Genomic DNA, 20,542 nt, shown 5'->3' on the forward strand with positions numbered 1-20,542 from the left:
CTGTACTTAAGTACCTGTGGCTAAATAAGCTTACAAGCTTACCTCTACAGGCTAGCATTTCTACATTAAAATAAGATAAATTGGCTTATTAACCATGTGGGGTAAGTAATCAGAAATAGAGTAATTGTCATCTTAGTTATTATGGAATTACTCTGCAGTATAACCCTGGAAAGCAAAATTAAATTTTGCATTTATATTTTACCTTTGTTGTATACCCACAATGTTTGTGACATTTCATCCTGTATTAAATTATATTAAATTTTTATTTCTTTGCAGAATATACAATTATACAATGTGTGATTTACAGTTAGTTTTAGTTTAATATGTTTATTATGCACCCCATACCCATCCTGTGGGCGGTAGTCAAAAGATTACAGAGGTACATAATTGGTCCACGGACTGGACTCCAAAGTTTTGATAGCTGAGCAAGTTACAGAGGTAATGAACTCACAATTTACAAAGGTAATGAACTCACAATTTACAAAGGTAATGAACTCACAATTTACAAAGGTAATGAACTCCAGGTAAGTCTGGTCACAATCATGACAAGTTACAAAGGTATTTACAGATTACAGAGTTACGTAATGGGTCCAGGGACTGGGCCCCCAAAGTTGTGATTTACATGCTATAATATGTTATAAAATATGCTCTTAATATGGTATTGTATATTGTGTAACTTATTTAAGTTAAACTCAGATTTGTTTCCTTCAAGGAAGGGGACAAGTGCACAGTACATGTATTAAGTTTTTAAATTGCCCAAGTGTATGAACTGTGGCTGTGGTTTGTTATTTATTTTTTTTTTTATCACACTGGCCGATTCCCACCAAGGCAGGGTGGCCCGAAAAAGAAAAACTTTCACCATCATTCACTCCATCACTGTCTTGCCAGAAGGGTGCTTTACACTACAGTTTTTAAACTGCAACATTAACACCCCTCCTTCAGAGTGCAGGCACTGTACTTCCCATCTCCAGGACTCAAGTCCGGCCTGCCGGTTTCCCTGAATCCTTTCATAAATGTTACTTTGCTCACACTCCAACAGCACGTCAAGTATTAAAAACCATTTGTCTCCATTCACTCCTATCAAACACGCTCACGCATGCCTGCTGGAAGTCCAAGCCCCTCGCACACAAAACCTCCTTTACCCCCTCCCTCCAACCCTTCCTAGGCCGACCCCTACCCCGCCTTCCTTCCACTACAGACTGATACACTCTTGAAGTTATTCTGTTTCGCTCCATTCTCTCTACATGTCCGAACCACCTCAACAACCCTTCCTCAGCCCTCTGGACAACAGTTTTGGTAATCCCGCACCTCCTCCTAACTTCCAAACTACGAATTCTCTGCATTATATTCACACCACACATTGCCCTCAGACATGACATCTCCACTGCCTCCAGCCTTCTCCTCGCTGCAACATTCATCACCCATGCTTCACACCCATATAAGAGCGTTGGTAAAACTATACTCTCATACATTCCCCTCTTTGCCTCCAAGGACAAAGTTCTCTGTCTCCACAGACTCCTAAGTGCACCACTCACTCTTTTTCCCTCATCAATTCTATGATTCACCTCATCTTTCATAGACCCATCCGCTGACACGTCCACTCCCAAATATCTGAATACGTTCACCTCCTCCATACTCTCTCCCTCCAATCTGATATTCAATCTTTCATCACCTAATCTTTTTGTTATCCTCATAACCTTACTCTTTCCTGTATTCACCTTTAATTTTCTTCTTTTGCACACCCTACCAAATTCATCCACCAATCTCTGCAGCTTCTCTTCAGAATCTCCCAAGAGCACAGTGTCATCAGCAAAGAGCAGCTGTGACAACTCCCACCCTGTGTGTGATTCTTTATCTTTTAACTCCACGCCTCTTGCCAAGACCCTCGCATTTACTTCTCTTACAACCCCATCTATAAATATATTAAACAACCACGGTGACATCACACATCCTTGTCTAAGGCCTACTTTTACTGGGAAAAAATTTCCCTCTTTTCTACATACTCTAACTTGAGCCTCACTATCCTCGTAAAAACTCTTCACTGCTTTCAGTAACCTACCTCCTACACCATACACTTGCAACATCTGCCACATTGCCCCCCTATCCACCCTGTCATACGCCTTTTCCAAATCCATAAATGCCACAAAGACCTCTTTAGCCTTATCTAAATACTGTTCACTTATATGTTTCACTGTAAACACCTGGTCCACACACCCCCTACCCTTCCTAAAGCCTCCTTGTTCATCTGCTATCCTATTCTCCGTCTTACTCTTAATTCTTTCAATTATAACTCTACCATACACTTTACCAGGTACACTCAACAGACTTATCCCCCTATAATTTTTGCACTCTCTTTTATCCCCTTTGCCTTTATACAAAGGAACTATGCATGCTCTCTGCCAATCCCTAGGTACCTTACCCTCTTCCATACATTTATTAAATAATTGCACCAACCACTCCAAAACTATATCCCCACCTGCTTTTAACATTTCTATCTTTATCCCATCAATCCCGGCTGCCTTACCCCCTTTCATTTTACCTACTGCCTCACGAACTTCCCCCACACTCACAACTGGCTCTTCCTCACTCCTACAAGATGTTATTCCTCCTTGCCCTATACACGAAATCACAGCTTCCCTATCTTCATCAACATTTAACAATTCCTCAAAATATTCCCTCCATCTTCCCAATACCTCTAACTCTCCATTTAATAACTCTCCTCTCCTATTTTTAACTGACAAATCCATTTGTTCTCTAGGCTTCCTTAACTTGTTAATCTCACTCCAAAACTTTTTCTTATTTTCAACAAAATTTGTTGATAACAGCTCACCCACTCTCTCATTTGCTCTCTTTTTACATTGCTTCACCACTCTCTTAACCTCTCTCTTTTTCTCCATATACTCTTCCCTCCTTGCATCACTTCTACTTTGTAAAAACTTCTCATATGCTAACTTTTTCTCCCTTACTACTCTCTTTACATCATCATTCCACCAATCGCTCCTCTTCCCTCCTGCACCCACTTTCCTGTAACCACAAACTTCTGCTGAACACTCTAACACTACATTTTTAAACCTACCCCATTCCTCTTCGACCCCATTGCCTATGCTCTCATTAGCCCATCTATCCTCCAATAGCTGTTTATATCTTACCCTAACTGCCTCCTCTTTTAGTTTATAAACCTTCACCTCTCTCTTCCCTGATGCTTCTATTCTCCTTGTATCCCATCTACCTTTTACTCTCAGTGTAGCTACAACTAGAAAGTGATCTGATATATCTGTGGCCCCTCGATAAACATGTACATCCTGAAGTCTACTCAACAGTCTTTTATCTACCAATACATAATCCAACAAACTACTGTCATTTCGCCCTACATCATATCGTGTATACTTATTTATCCTCTTTCTTAAAATATGTATTACCTATAACTAAACCCCTTTCTATACAAAGTTCAATCAAAGGGCTCCCATTATCATTTACACCTGGCACCCCAAACTTACCTACCACACCCTCTCTAAAAGTTTCTCCTACTTTAGCATTCAGGTCCCCTACCACAATTACTCTCTCACTTGGTTCAAAGGCTCCTATACATTCACTTAACATCTCCCAAAATCTCTCTCTCTCCTCTGCATTCCTCTCTTCTCCAGGTGCATACACGCTTATTATGACCCACTTCTCGCATCCAACCTTTACTTTAATCCACATAATTCTCGAATTTACACATTCATATTCTCTTTTCTCCTTCCATAACTGATCATTTAACATTACTGCTACCCCTTCCTTTGCTCTAACTCTCTCAGATACTCCAGATTTAATCCCATTTATTTCCCCCCACTGAAACTCTCCTACCCCCTTCAGCTTTGTTTCGCTTAGAGCCAGGACATCCAACTTCTTTTCATTCATAACATCAGCAATCATCTGTTTCTTGTCATCCGCACTACATCCACGCACATTTAAACAACCCAGTTTTATAAAGTTTTTCTTCTTCTCTTTTTTAGTAAATGTATACAGGAGAAGGGGTTACTAGCCCATTGCTCCCGGCATTTTAGTCGCCTCATACGGCACGCATGGCTTACGGAGGAAAGAGTCTTTTCCACTTCCCCATGGACAATAGAAGAAATAAAAAAGAACAAGAGCTATTTAGAATAAGGAGAAAAACCTAGATGTATGTATATATATATATATGCATGTGCGTGTCTGTGAAGTGTGCCAAAGTGTAAGTAGGAGTAGCAAGATATCCCTGTTATCTAGCGTGTTTATGAGACAGAAAAAGAAAACCAGCAATCCTACCATCATGCAAAACAGTTACAGGTTTTTGTTTCACAGTCATCTGGCAGGACGGTAGTACTTCCCTGGGTGGTTGCTGTCTACCAACCTACTACTACTGTGGTTTGTATGTTGGATTATGTTCAGCCAACAGTAACAGCCTGGTTGATCAGGCCCAGATCCACCATGAGGCCTGGTCACAGACCTGGCCGTGGGGGCGTTGACCCTGGAACTCTCTCCAGGTATACAAATAAACAGTCATGATCCTCTGCGTATTACCTATTTACCCTTAAATCGTCCAAACGTATATATACGTTCACGCGCGTAGCGCCCCAAACGTATATATACGTTTTCTTTGTCATTCATTCAACATTGCCACAATAAGCCTGAGTCACCTAGACATGAGAGAATGGGTGTGTGCACTCACTGTGTTCCATATTAAAATAATTGGGGATGCCTGGGTACCATATGCTCTTTTTTCCTTTTAAAAGAAAAGATTTCTTTTTTCCTCAAAAAATTTGGGGCGCTACGCGAGTGAACGTATATATACATTTGGACCGTTTAAGGGTTAAGTCATACTTTGTCCTTTGCTGTCTTTAGCAGGTTAATTTTTTTTTCTAACTGCAAAGTAACCTGACCCATGTATAATTTTTTCCTCCCCACAGCAGTTGTTGGTTGGTCTTCAACAAACATTTGAATGCCAAGAGAAGTATGCCAAGAAGGCCCATTGTTCGGGGTCAAAACGGCAGGACCAAGACGACTCTAGTCACTAGGACAGAGGTTGGTTGACTCAAAATTGAAAGTTTAGTTTTCTAATTGTGCATCTCGTATGGCAAACAGGTTTTATTTCTTCCCTGCCCACGTTTTTAATGCAGAGGCCCGAAAGACTTCTTCCTTTTACAAGCAAATGTAAGAAATGTTGCTAAAATATTCAAGAGAAAACTCCATGGGTTTCCACTAGTTGTTCAGTAAAAGATAAATTGGGTTGAAGAATCACAAGCAGCAGTGGTGTTGAGCAAGGCAACTTGCCTTGCTCAAGTTGAACTGGGAGAGTAAAACAAATGCTCAGAACTGGCCACAGAGAAATCACTATTAAAATATATAGTGAATATTATCACAGACATATGAACTAAATAACCTTTCTCTTGATCATTTAGTCTTAAAATAGCAGATTGAATCTACATATTAAACTGCCTTTAAATGCAAGCTTCTCTTCCCTCTGCTCTATGCACAAAATACAGTAATATTACGTAAGACAATATAGATAAGGGAGCACTACAGTAGACTTGCTGGGCATTGGCCCAAAGCTGGGGTGTGGCTCCGAAAATCCAAAAGGATCCTGTAGTGCTTGCTGCCCTTGCACCTCCTGATATCGTCTGCTGCTATGCAGCTACCCCACCCTTCGAGCCCAGTGTGGGTGGTGTTTGTGGCAGCCCAAGGTGCCTAGCTTCTCCCTCTGAGCCCCGTGGGGGCAGGGAATGGGGCTAGGCCTGACAACAGCTGGTCCCGGATGATAAGGAGGTACTTGTACCTCCTCCCATGGCAGACATTGGTCTGAGACACTCCCACGACAGGGAGCCAAGGCCAGGCCACCTCTTGGAAAAGGCCCGGGCCGGGAAATTATACCAGCGAATCTACAACAAATTTATTTGGCCCATGCTAGGTAGGTCTTCGAACCTAACTATTTTCACTTGTTTGTCTAACCTTTTTTGAAGTTTCTCACTTGGTAGACTTTTCAACTTGCCTGCAACTACTGTACTTTCCTATACATTTCCTACTTCCCCAGTCTCCCTCCTCTTCTTACCATCCTCCTTTCCTCACTTCAACATATTAGTGACAAAGAAATCCATCTAGTGGTATACTCGTGAAGTATTATTCATATTGCAGGTTGCCGAACATCATCTTCAGGCATTTGAGTTGTGCCAACAAAGAGGAGAGATTGGTCGAAGCTTTTCACACTTGTCTTTAGTTCTTTGCATTTTGCCATCCCTCAAGACTGAATACTACTCAACATATCTTCAAATTTTTGGTCAGTATATCTAATGTTATACCTTGTATAATAAGTTAGAATCAACCATTGTAACCATTCTCCATATTTTTGCTTATCAACAGTTTAAAGTAAGCTTTAATAAAGAAATTTCTCTGTATTACTGATGCATTCAGCATTATTGTTGAAAACACTAGCATAATAAATATGTTACAAGGCCTTTACTTTCTCAGATAAATACTTTCTACAAAATTCTTCCCCTCCTTCATTTCATGGGAGGTTCCTTATTACTGGTAAAGGGCTCATGATCCAAGGAGTTGGATGTAGTCTTGTCTTCCGTTGATCCAACCTGATTACATCCCGTTCCCTAGGCACTGTATGACTCCTATGGGTTTAGCACTCTGCTTCCCCCTCATTATGTGAATGTTCAGATCTTTGAACGTAGTTCCCCAAAACACCCATGTTATTACCAGAAACATGTTTCCCAACCATAATGTATCTTATCTCATTTAATTTATATGCCTTTAATTTCATTGAAACACAGTGTACAGTACTGTGATTAGCCTCTCTCTTCTTTTATCTCCCATTTTCCTTTTCTCATTCCTCTATTCTATTCCCTTAGCTCCATTCTTCTCTTCACACCCCAACTCTCCAATTAGAATCTCTCCTCACTTAACGACGTACTCGTTTACTGACGACTCGGACGTATGATGGGCTCTCTGCCCAGTATGCATACCTAAATAATGTACATTAGAGCTGATTTCCTCTATTCTGTTTATTACAATATACAGTACACTACTGTATAAACATTTAAAAATATACTAGAAATGTTATAAATGGTGCAAAGGTGACATTAAAACAATACCAAAGATGGTTGACACAAACCAACTACCATTATAGTATGCTCCTTGCTTAGCGATGAATTTATATACTGATGTAGTCTTAGGAACGGAACTCCATCGTTAAGTGAGGAGAGGCTGTACGTGTGACAGCACTCTACTAGTACCAGCCTCCCTCCCTCCCATGGTATCTGACACAACACTTTTTACATATGCTCTCTTACATATCCTCACTTTTTTTTAAGTTTAGGGAATTAAATGCCTATGGTTAGGTAATGATGAGTGTTCTTACATGCCCAGGTTGTATAGTGAGGAGGAAGGATTACTTCTAATCACATTTGATTTTAAATGTCATTAGCCAGAGTCTGTTGGAACATATTCAGCACAGCTGAAACATCATCATAAAGTTTCTTTCTCCTATATTCAGGTTATTTATGTACACTTCTTTCTCTAGCTAATTATTAACTTTTACCTTTTAACATGTTGTATACAGCCTGCAAAAGAATATTTTAAATTCAACATTTTTTATTCAGAACAGTGGATTGGAAAAGTTGAAGAGGACAATGGCTTTCAAGAGGCAATGACTATTTTTGAAGTTGCTATCAACCACTACCCGGAGTCTCCAGATCTGCACCATCTCCTTGCTAAGATTCTCTACAGGTAGTTTGATGCTTGGTTCGTGCAAAGTAAATTCCATCCATATCTGTTTGATATTTCAGGATTAAAAGAGGTACATAAATTTTAATCACCCAGTTCCTGAAGAAAAAATACACGCTGCATTATACACATTCTGTATTTCGGGTCTCTTGAACTTACACAAAATCATGGCACAGTATATTTTTCTTCATATTTCATTCACTGAAGATAGACTGAAGAGTGGCTATGTTACTCTGTGATTGCTGTAATTTGAAAGGTTTCTGATTTTTTTAATTGCATTTATGCAATATTTCTTTCTGGAATAAGGGCATGCTAGTTAGTGCAAACAACTTGTGTAAAAATTTGAACACATACCCTGTAGTAAAATAATCATTCATTGTATGAATAAACTTGATGCAGTATGGCTTTGGAAACATGGCGTGTGTTATTCAAAGAGTGTCTTGGTGGACGAGGAGCACAATACTGTGATGAGGTTGCACCTCTACTAGTAGCTGTAGACCAAGGAGTTAAACCTTCTCTTTTATGGGACGTTTGTACTGCAGACACCTCAGCTCTGCTTGCCCTTCTCAACCAGGCAAGATCAAAGAGCCTTTTAGTGTCAAAACTTGTCTTAGTGGAATTAGGCCTCGATGTGTTCATTGTTAACATTGCTGCTGTAATCCGTACTCTTGGTGGCATAACAGGAGCACCACCTACCTGGATAATTGACATAAGTTGTGCTACACCCAAACTGGGTAGTAGCGAGATTCATCAAGAATTTCGTACACACCTGAATTCCATTATTGCTCAGCTGGGTGTTGCCACTCAAGAGAATGAAGAAAGTTCAACATTAGATTCAGCAGGCACACACCCTCAGAATGGCATTGATGGTACTGCTCTTGCTAATGCTCCAAGCACAACTTGGAATTCAAGTACAATCAAAGCAATACAAATAAAGTTGCCAGATGATCTCAACCTTAGCACTATATTTGGCTGTCTGCTTGGTTATCCCCATATTTATTGGTGGGAAGGTGAATCTGGGGGCAACAGTCTTTCTGGCATGCCGCTCAAAGTATTTAAACTGAGTGCTAATTGCTCCATTGATGGCTCTGTTGCAGAATTGTTTTCCTTCAGTATCCCTGAAGCTTTGGAAGGAGACATACGGCCAGGAATTGAACACTGGGGAAATGTTGTCAATGTTAGGATTGAGCAAGCAGGTAGCTTTTCAAATGCAAAATTCAGATGTGATTCAGTCCTGTGTCTTTCTGTTGCATTATAGAAGACTCCCACCCAATTTACTTGTTGTATTCCTATCATGGAAGAGTTTAATATAGAGACAAAGTTAAAGCATTATTAGAAAAATATTACATTAGATGTGGGTGAAAGTCTAAAAAATAGTATTTTTTTGTGCACTTCATTTATTGCTTGATAATTCTGCTGTGACTGACAAAATTGCAGGAGCAGATCTGTTTCTTAAATAGCAAAGTAATAAGATATTGAATAAGAGGTATTAGAGAAATGAAAAGGATTTTTTACAGATTTGTCAAATCAAAGTGAATGAAACAGTAAGAATGTTAAAAGTGGAAAAAGTATCTGGGTTGCACAGCATTAAAAAAGATATCCTGAAAACAAGTGGTGAAAATATGGTGGAATGGGTGGTACATTCTTCAATGCAAGTTTGAATCAAGAGAAGGCACTCTATAATTGTCAAAGTATATATGTGCTAGGGCATTGTATCAAGAGTATATTGGTGTTGATGTTTATGTATGGGTGGGAAGCATTGTCTTATGAAGGTTGTAGTAAGGAGGAGGCTGGAGGCAGTGAGAGGGAGGGAGGTGTAATGTGGAAAAATTAGGCATTGAATTGGCAGATGCTTGAAGAATATTTTTCCTTTTATTTTGCAGCTTATCTTTATATTTTCATGTGTAGGGCTTCCAGGGCAGTTTTAGGTGGCTGGGACCAGGCAGTATACTGCCTTTATATGGTGTTTATGATTACATGTATCATTCTGAATTAGTATGTTCTTTTGCCTCCTTTTTTCATTAACCGGTTGTGATTTGCTGGAGACTTCATTATTTCTCTGCAATTTATTTATATTGATTGAAATATAGTATATCCTTTGTGATGGCATTTAATATTGTGGTCATTTTATACTCTTATGTAAATATGTTAATGATTTAGTTTAAAATTGTAATTGCTGTTACATAGCAATAATAGTCACTTTCACATATCTAAAAAGAATACTCAGTGAGGAATTACTATATGTACAAGATAGAGCTTAAAGAATCTTCATAATCATTGTTTTCATATTGCTGGCACAGAAGAATAGTTTTATGGTGCATTAGTTTAGCTCTATTGAATTGTTACACTTGGGAATCCACATATTTTTGTATCACCTCAGTGTCAATACTATACCCTAATTGGAACATATCTTGTAGCATGCCATGCAGTTAGTGATTCATGCCCTTCATTAATATCAAATAAATACTGCTACTCATTCATGGCATGATTTTGGCTTTTTAGTTTACAGAGTATAAAATCAAGTTGCAAGGCCTTTATATAGGAGGAGGTGGTAATGTTATACAGATCTCTGCTGTACAAACATTCCAGAATTACACATGTCCGCATTTACAAACAGGATACTTTGTAATTAAAGTTTTTTCAGCTGCCAAGCCATAGTATGAACAGGTGGAACATAACCGTCCTTTGTAACAATGTTGGTAGAATTACCGACAGTGCTAGGCAAAGGGACGACACTTGTACAACTTAAACAACATTTTATTGTGGCATAAAAATGTTGCAGTAAAATGTCATATCAGTTGCAGATACGTATATCCTTTTGCCTAACCATCCTTGTTAAATGTTATCATCTTCTAAACAAGTAACTAATTTGTAAGTCGGATAACCAGGAATGCAACTCATTTGTGAGTTGCTCTACATCCTGTCCTGTAATGAGGATTTATCGAAGTTAAGCTACATACAATATATATGTATTGTTTTGTTGAAACTGAAGACTCAAATTCTTGTATAATTCAGTGTCATTTTAATTAATAAATCTACATATGTGTAATAAAGTTGGCTATGTATATGTGTAGTTTCACTTGCCTTGGGTTATTACAGACATGGAAGTGTACAAGAAGCTTGGAATCATGCATGTCTTGCTCAAGTGGAATGTCCACGAGACCCAAATGCTCAAGAGACTCGAAGCAGATTGACCAATGCTTTAGTTGACCGCTGGCACCTGCCCATGCTGAATGACTCCACCCGAAATGCTGCATTTAAACTTGCTATTGAGAAAGCCGTGGAGGAAGGGCATAACAGTGTATTGGATATAGGATCTGGCACTGGCCTACTCAGGTTAGTTGAGATAATTTATGCATCTTTTCCATCATCCTGGTTCAAAAACAGTAGTTGTTTTAGTTATTATTCATTCCCTGTATTAAACAATCTGATTTTTCTCAGGAAATAAATAAGAGTTAATCCCCTTGTGGCAATTTTTCCAGGTTCAATACATAAAGGGATCGTATTCTTTATCAATGGCTTGAGCTGCAGAAACTGAGCATTGTCCCTGTGTGTTTCCATGCAATGAGAAATATTTCTGCTCACCTTGAAATTGAGCTTTTACCTGGAGTTGTGGCCCACAGTACATTTCACAAATCACTGAAATGGAAGGTTCAGGTCTAGAACTACTGAGTCAGTCAGCTGCTCCTATTTGACTAGGTTCAAGTAACTGCCAGACCCCCTAAGAACTAACTAACTCTTTGTTTGGGAGATGATGATTTTCACTGATGGCTTGAACAACATTGGCTATAACTTCCCTCAACAAGGTCGTCACAGCCTTGGAATGCTTAACAGAGTGCTTTCCCAGTCATTCACTATATATGGAGATCCATATATTCCTCATCTCTACCTTCAATGCTACCTTGATGCTGTTTAAAGGCTGTCAGTCCAAGAAACTGGAGCAGGCCTTCCCGTTTCGTATCTTGAATTTGATTAACCCTTATTCCCCAAGTGCTGTAAGATCCATATGGGTTTAGCACTTCATGAATATCATAATGATACTCGAGAACCCCAATGGAAATAAGTCACTGACTTTTTTGGAGTATCCTACATTTATCATACTATGTATGATAATTGTACTTTCATGTACCTGTGCCTAAATAAACTTACTTATTTACTGTAATAATGATCCTTGTTATAAAGAAATGGAGCTACTCTCCTATTCCCTAGGCACTGTATGGCCCTTGTGTGTTTAGCACTTCCTTGTCAGTATGATAATATTTTAAGAATATGCTTTTAAATTATAGCTTTGTGCATCTTCCTCATAAGAAATTAATTTTTTTTTTAACCATAAGATTAATGGCATGAATGGGGAGGGGAAGAACTGAGAGAAGATAGAACGAAAATGGTTATGGGTAGACAGACAGATAAAAAAAAGGTAATGACCCCTTTGCATGGGTTTCAATTTAGTATTTTTTGTCATATAGTGGTGTCTGCTTATATTGCAATGTATTGCAGCATTCTTGCCATGAGGGCCAATGCCAAGAAAGTGTATGCCTGCGAAGTAGATAAGTTTATGTGTGAGTTATCCAACAACGTTCTTCAGTCTAATATGGTCCCACTGGGTGTTTGTGTGCTCAATCAACACAGCAAAGATATTGTCATCCCTTCACACATCCCACAAAGGTAAGCTAATTAAACATCTACACTGTTCATTAATAAAAGCAAATACAGTAGCTGTTTCACTAAAATAACCCACAAGATGGAAATGGAAAAGGGGATGATGTTTTAGTTCATTCTCGACTATTATCAAGTCACGGCTTAATAATTGTTTAACCCCTTGATGCCAGTGAGGGCTCTTAATACAATGAATGAGATCTGCCCTTCATTTCCTTAGATTGAAACTGATTTGCTTCCAGACCTCCAGGCCTTGTATGACTCCTACAGGTTTAGTGCTATCCCCTATGAATGTAATAATATTTGATAATGACTCAAGACAGACCAAAACATTGTCTAGTTTTCAGTTTCAATTTGTGAGTTACATGTGAAATGTTACGGCCATGATGTTTTGACTCAGGCATATCAGGAAGAGGGGATGCCACTTGTAGCTGCAGGTTTCCTGTCCATTTCAAGGCTACAGAGATGGTGGTCGAAGGTAAATATTGCATGTACAGCATAAAAAATAATTAAAAACACATGGTTTTTTATTCATTTTGCTTTTGAGGTTGGTTTATCAACACAATTCTCATCTTCCATGTGTTCATACAAAATTAGTAATTAGAGAGAAGAATAATATTATATTCCATGGGGAAGCAGAGAAGAATCCTTTCTCTGTAAGTCATGCATATCATAAGAGTCGACTAAAATGCCAGGAGCAAGGAGCTAGTAATCCTTTCTCCTGTATAAATTGTTAAATGTAAAAAGAAGAATTACAGTGGACCCCCGGCTTACGATATTATTTCATTCCAGAAGTATGTTCAGGTGCCATTACTGACCGAATTTGTTCCCATAAGGAATATTGTGAATTAGATTAGTCCATTTCAGACCCCCAAACATACACGTACAAACGCACTTACATAAATACACTTACATAATTGGTCGCATTGGGAGCTGATAGTAAAGCGGGGGTCCACTGTATTTTTTTTTTTTTTTTTTTTTTTGAGGTCACTTTGCCTTGGTGAGAGATGGCTGGTGTATTAAAAATAATAGTTATAATTTTTAAATTTACTTTTACTCGTTTTCTCTCTTTTCTCAGGGTAGCATTAGTGGTAAGCGAGACAGTGGATGCAGGGCTATTGGGAGAGCACATCCTCTCAACATTGCAGCATGCATGGAAACATCTTTTATTGCCACCAAAGTCATTAGTAACCCCCAGTACCTCAGATGTTATGCCATCATTTATTCTGAAACCAGAAACCTCAGATGTGTCTGCAGTTGCAATGCAAAATAGGTCTACTTCGGAAACATGTGTAGACTACGTGGTAGGTGCTCATAGAACAAATATAAAACAGGGACATGTAAAAACTACAGCTCCAGATAATCTGGCAATAGGTAAGGAAACTCTACACCATAAGAGAGAGAACTCTTCAAAGTTTGGAAGAGTAATTCCTTCTAAGGCTGAAGTGTTTATAGCTCTTATTAGCTGTGATTACATAGCAAAGCAAATTAAGGTCAACAGACCTGATTTGTCCTATTTCACAAATAAAACTGTTTGCATTAAGCTTCAAGAGCCATATATGTCAGAGAAACTTAATCAGGTACCTGGAGGTTTTAAACTGCTGTCACACTGGACTCCTTTAACTACAATAGATTTCAATTCCCCTGATGACATAGAAAAACACCTCACTGGAGAAGTAGACAAAACTTTAAAACTACAGTGCATAGAGTGTGGATCTCTTGATGCCATAGTTCTTTCATTCAAACTTTATTTAGATGAAAAACTTTGCATTGATACTTTTCCTGAGCCAGGTACAACACTGTGGGAGAATGCTGTGTACCCAGTTTTAAATCTGATAAGTGTTGATACTCATAGTATCATTGCAATTGACTTTAAATGTACAGGTGTCATACAGTTGTCATTACAAAGGAGTTCTTCAAATTTAAAAAATGCAAACTATCTTTATCTCACTGAAGATGCCATAAGATTTTTAAACAGTAAGAATGTTGTAGATTCTTTTCTCTCAGCCTCACAACAGATAGTTATTAACCTTCAAAAACCAAGAAGTGATAAACGTGATAGAGGTCATCAGCTAATTATATGTGACAAAACACCGTTCCCCCTAGCTGGTCTGGCTGTACTGTCAGAGTTTCCAAACTCTAAGCTATATGTAGAGAATGATAAGATAAAGAACATCCTACAAGAATTAGGAATTACTGCTTATGATTTTGAAGATTTGGAAGAGAAGATAGATGTCTTGTTCATGTGGCCAGTAACAAGAGAAGGGACACTGAAGGATGGGCTAGTGAAAAACATTTTTATGAACAGGTATGATGGAATTAAGTATTTTTAGGTTCTTGAATTTCAAAATCATTTTTCCAAGTTCATCTTTTCACTATGAAAAAAAATATTTAATGATACACATGTGTGTGAGACACTTGTATAATGTACAATAGTTGTACTAACTAAAAACACTCCATCGAATTTTTCTAACCATTTATTTTGAGAATAAAACTTCCATTTAGCAAACTAATTTTTTTTTTTTTGCACATGGCAGGTTAATGATGGGCAGAGATTGCCAAGTGTATCCACAAGAGGTAGATCTCATCATGAGCCTCATCAGTTCTCCAGTGCTAGCAGCCATGACTTGTGTGGATGATACAAATACATCCGGTGTCAAGATAGCAGAGATCTTTAACATTGTTAAGGTGAGAATTTCTAGTGTGTGTGTGTGTTCACATGCATGCATTGTATGATCCATGTGGGTTTAGTGTTTATTTGCTAATGTAATAATAATGCATGAATTTAATGTAATTCACAAAACAAATATTTACACTAGAGAAAAGTGACATTGACACACTTAAGCAGTTATCACTTTATTGTTTAATTATTGCATTTTTATTTTTTGACATTAAGATGTCCCTCTCCTTATAGTTATCACAGTTGTTTTTCTTGCTGCTAATGGTCTTCTACAATAACTTTATTATTATTATTATTATTAATGGAAAGCACTAAACCCATATGGTTATTTGGTACCACAGCAAGAGTGAGATAGTAGAGAAGTGGGGTGTTGAGGGGAGGACATCAGCAGAAAGGGAGTGAATATCACAGTTGATGTAGCAAATTGGTGTCATAGAGATTATTATTATTATTATTATTATTATTATTATTATTATTATTATAATCATAACCAAGTGTTAAACCCATAAGTCATACAGCTCTGCAGGGTACGGTGTGCTAAATATGCCTGATCAGAGACCAGCAAGGGTGAAGAGTTAACAGAGGTAAAGTTAGGAAGGGCGGTGAGGAGTGTTGAAGGAAATATAATCAAAGTTGGTGTAATAAAGCTGTTTCTGACAAAAATTCAGAGGGAGTAAAGTCATATTTTTTGATTAAAGATGAGAGCACATAGGAAGCATGTCAGGGCAATGAAGTGTGCCCAAAATGAAATAGGTGTGCTCTCTAATGAACAAGACAATAAGATGTTGGATTGTCAGCAATACTTGACAATCCTCACAGTGGTGCCAGTTCTCCTTCGTGAAATCATCATGTATGAATCTGGTGTGACTACCAGTTTTCCAAAGCTGATAGTGATGACAAAAGAATAGTTAGAAGACTACTTGTAGTTTGTTTTAAAACTGCGTGTTGGGCACTAATGAAGACCGCTAACACTCCCAGCAGTTTCACAGTTGTTAGTATTGGAAAATAATTAGAGAATGGCAATTGCCTGTATGAGGTATGCACTGCAGAATGCAACACAGAATCTGCAAGCTCATTTTCCTAAACACCAGCATGCCAGAGAACCAACAAAAGACTGCCTTTTTATGTCTAATCATGCAGTAGCTGGCATTTAATGTAAATGAGGGAATATGAGGAGTCAAAGGTCTGAATTGCCTGAGATATGCTTTGAAAGGCTGGGACTACAACTAATGAGTTTGATGTAATAGCAGTGTGAATGACAGCAGCAAGAAGATTGTATATGTAATTCTAATTCCAGTGTAAAAATACAGGAGGGCCCCACTTTACAGCGTTTCGCTAATACAGAGATTTTCAATTATACCCATTCTTCGTTTATTCATTTTTTTATTATTATCACACTGGCCGATTCCCACCAAGGCAGGGTGGCCCGAAAAAGAAAAAACTTTCACCATCATTCACTCCATCATTGTCTTGCCAGAAGGGTGCTTTACACTACAGTTTTTAAACTGCAACATTAACACCCCTCCTTCAGAGTGCAGGCACTGTACTTCCCATCTCCAGGACTCAAGTCCAGCCTGCCGGTTTCCCTGAACCCCTTCATAAATGTTACTTTGCTCACACTCCAACAGCACGTCAAGTATTAAAAACCATTTGTCTCCATTCACTCCTATCAAACACGCTCACGCATGCCTGCTGGAAGTCCAAGCCCCTCGCACACAAAACCTCCTTTACCCCCTCCCTCCAACCTTTTCTAGGCTGCCCCCTACCCCGCCTTCCTTCCACTACAGACTGATACACTCTTGAAGTCACTCTGTTTCGCTCCATTCTCTCTACATGTCCGAACCACCTCAGCAACCCTTCCTCAGCCCTCTGGACAACAGTTTTGGTAATCCCGCACCTCCTAACTTCCAAACTACGAATTCTCTGCATTATATTCACACCACACATTGCCCTCAGACATGACATCTCCACTGCCTCCAGCCTTCTCCTCACTGCAACATTCATCATCCATGCTTCACACCCATATAAGAGCGTTGGTAAAACTATACTCTCATACATTCCCCCCTCCTAAGTGCACCACTCACCCTTTTCCCCTCATCAATTCTATGATTCACCTCATCTTTCATAGACCCATCCGCTGACATGTCCACTTCTCCCAAATATCTGAATACATTCACCTCCTCCATACTCTCTCCCTCCAATCTGATATCCAATCTTTCATCACCTAATCTTTTTGTTATCCTCATAACATTACTCTTTCCTGTATTCACTTTTAATTTTCTTCTTTTGCACACCCTACCAAATTCATCCACCAATCTCTGCAACTTCTCTTCAGAATCTCCCAAGAGCACAGTGTCATCAGCAAAGAGCAACTGCAACAACTCCCACTTTATGTGTGATTCTTTATCTTTTAACTCCATGCCTCTTGTCAAGACCCTCGCATTTACTTCTCTTACAACCCCATCCATAAATATATTAAACAACCACGGTGACATCACACATCCTTGTCTAAGGCCTACTTTTACTGGGAAATAATTTCCCTCTTTCCTACATACTCTAACTTGAGCCTCACTATCCTCGTAAAAACTCTTCACTGCTTTCAGTAACCTACCTCCTACACCATACACCTGCAACATCTGCCACATTGCCCCCCTATCCACCCTGTCATACACCTTTTCCAAATCCATAAATGCCACAAAGACCTCTTTAGCCTTATCTAAATACTGTTCACTTATATGTTTCACTGTAAACACCTGGTCCACACACCCCCTACCTTTCCTAAAGCCTCCTTGTTCATCTGCTATCCTATTCTCCATCTTACTCTTAATTCTTTCAATAATAACTCTACCATACACTTCACCAGGTATACTCAAAAGACTTATCCCCCTATAATTTTTGCACTCTCTTTTGTCCCCTTTGCCTTTATACAAAGGAACTATGCATGCTCTCTGCCAATCCCTAGGTACCTTACCCTCTTCCGTACATTTATTAAATAATTGCACCAACCACTCCGAAACTATATCCCCACCTGCTTTTAACATTTCTATCTTTATCCCATCAATCCCGGCTGCCTTACCCCCTTTCATTTTACCTACTGCCTCACGAACTTCCCCCACACTCACAACTGGCTCTTCCTCACTCCTACAAGATGTTATTCCTCCTTGCCCTATACACGAAATCACAGCTTCCCTATCTTCATCAACATTTAACAATTCCTCAAAATATTCTCTCCATCTTCCCAATACCTCTAACTCTCCATTTAATAACTCTCCTCTCCTATTTTTAACTGACAAATCCATTTGTTCTCTAGGCTTCCTTAACTTGTTAATCTCACTCCAAAACTTTTTCTTATTTTCAACAAAATTTGTTGATAACATCTCACCCACTCTCTCATTTGCTCTCTTTTTACATTGCTTCACCACTCTCTTAACCTCTATCTTTTTCTCCATATACAGGTACTCTTCCCTCCTTGCATCACTTCTACTTTGTAAAAACTTCTCATATCCTAACTTTTACTCTCTTTACATCATCATTCCACCAATCGCTCCTCTTCCCTCCCGCACCCACTTTCCTGTAACCACAAACTTCTGCTGAACACTCGAACACTACATTTTTAAACCTACCCCATACCTCTTCGACCCCATTGCCTATGCTCTCATTAGCCCATCTATCCTCCAATAGCTGTTTATATCTTACCCTAACTGCCTCCTCTTTTAGTTTATAAACCTTCACCTCTCTCTTCCCTGATGCTTCTATTCTCCTTGTATCCCATCTACCTTTTACTCTCAGTGTAGCTACAACTAGAAAGTGATCTGATATATCTGTGGCCCCTCTATAAACATGTACATCCTGAAGTCTACTCAACAGTCTTTTATCTACCAATACATAATCCAACAAGCTATTGTCATTTCGCCCTACATCATATCTTGTATACTTATTTATTTATTCATACCTCCTACAATAAATATATTCACCACTCACTACAGTATAGGTATAAGCTAAGGACAAAAATATTGTAAGGTAAGTAATGCACGTACTGTATGTGCATTTTTTAGGCCTAGCTATATTGCTCACTTAATATATGATAATGTAAACATGTTATCAGAGCTGAAACAAGGACATTGATGGCAGTTAGAAATAAGTTAGTGCAGAGTACACCACCTAATTAATGGTCCAAGTGGGACCCAAACATTGTCACAAGTTTCATTGTGCGGGTTATTTGTGTATTGTTACAGTCATGATGTAATGCCTTTTTATTCTTTATACAGCCCTGCAAAATCTGGTGAAAGGCTGCTGTTGACTCAAACACAAATCTGTCAAATATACAGTATTGTATTGTATATTATGAAAAGGCAGAAGCAGGTACCGAGGCTAAAATTAGCTTATAACAAGATGAGATTTTTGCCATCTTGAGGCCAAAAACAAGTCTTTGTAAGATGCCTTACATCATAGACATGTAGCATGGCATATCTGTATTTTTAATACAGTAAACACTTAAAATTCACATACAGGCGAGCCCTGCTTTATGGTGTCTCACTAATACGGACATTTAAAATTATACCCAAAAATGTTTTTATACAGCTCCTGATTTGCTATTACGGCATCCACATCTGCATGTCACTCTGTTAGTTTACATCCTCTCTGAGTTCCACATCTCTCTTGATTGTCTTGAAATTTTCTGAAGTTCCAAGTTAGTTATGCCCGTATTTTATATATGCTTGTTTTGTCTTATAGTGACATCTATGGGTAGCTGTGAAAAAGTAAGAGCTTTACGGCTCCTCTTTTTTAAGTGTAAAAATTAGAAATGATTTAACTCAATGAGTAAGGTATGTCTGTGGCTGAGATAGTACAGAGATATTACTGATAATTATTGTACTTATATGTATGTACCTGTACCTGTGCTGGCATGCAGGTACATTAAAATCACTATTTGAAGACGCAGTAACATAATAAGCATAATAATCGCTTGGGGACTTTAAATGTGATAATATGTTGTTATAGACATTTTCAATAATCCATCTGTGATTTTTTTTTCTGAACTATTTAAGAAACATGTTACATATCATATAAACATAATACAGAGAACCATACTAGAACAAATTAACATAATTGTGAGGTATGGTAGCCAGGCTTATGTAAAGGAGTATATGACACTAATTACTCTAACACGTTTTCTCTAGTACAACACCACCAGAGAAACTGTGTATAGTATTACTGGGGGGGGAACTGTAGAAAAACATTCTTTTTGTACACCTTCACTCATAGCATCATTTGCTCAAAAATGTGTGTGTTGAATGAGAATGGGAGTGTTGGTTATGTATTTTACTGCATAAACATGTAAATTACCTGTACACAATGTTAAGGTGTTTGTACTGTGGGGAAAACGCTTCACAGATGTATGTATAATGTGAGATGAACACATATTAACAGCCAGTGGACATGTCTGAAATATGTGTTCAT

The 20,542-nt window shown here is 38.5% G+C and overlaps 1 protein-coding gene across 4 annotated transcripts in view; it reads left to right on the plus strand.

Moving 5' to 3' along the window:
• LOC128702421 (protein arginine N-methyltransferase 9) overlaps positions 1-20,542 on the plus strand; it is a 53,723-nt gene that overhangs the window by 1,301 nt on the left and 31,880 nt on the right. For 2 of the 4 annotated variants that reach the window (XM_070102097.1, XM_070102098.1), the window contains exons 2-8: positions 4,929-5,043; positions 6,151-6,292; positions 7,623-7,749; positions 10,846-11,082; positions 12,244-12,411; positions 13,481-14,710; positions 14,940-15,090. In XM_070102097.1, the coding sequence (XP_069958198.1) occupies positions 4,929-5,043; positions 6,151-6,292; positions 7,623-7,749; positions 10,846-11,082; positions 12,244-12,411; positions 13,481-14,710; positions 14,940-15,090 (2,170 nt within the window). Of the gene's footprint in view, positions 1-411; positions 463-4,928; positions 5,044-6,150; positions 6,293-7,622; positions 7,750-10,845; positions 11,083-12,243; positions 12,412-13,480; positions 14,711-14,939; positions 15,091-20,542 lie in introns of those variants that run through there. The other 2 variants (XM_070102099.1, XM_070102100.1) reach the window with 2 other exon arrangements.

Source organism: Cherax quadricarinatus, chromosome 80, assembly GCF_038502225.1.
Source record: "Cherax quadricarinatus isolate ZL_2023a chromosome 80, ASM3850222v1, whole genome shotgun sequence".
Taxonomy (NCBI): domain Eukaryota; kingdom Metazoa; phylum Arthropoda; class Malacostraca; order Decapoda; family Parastacidae; genus Cherax; species Cherax quadricarinatus.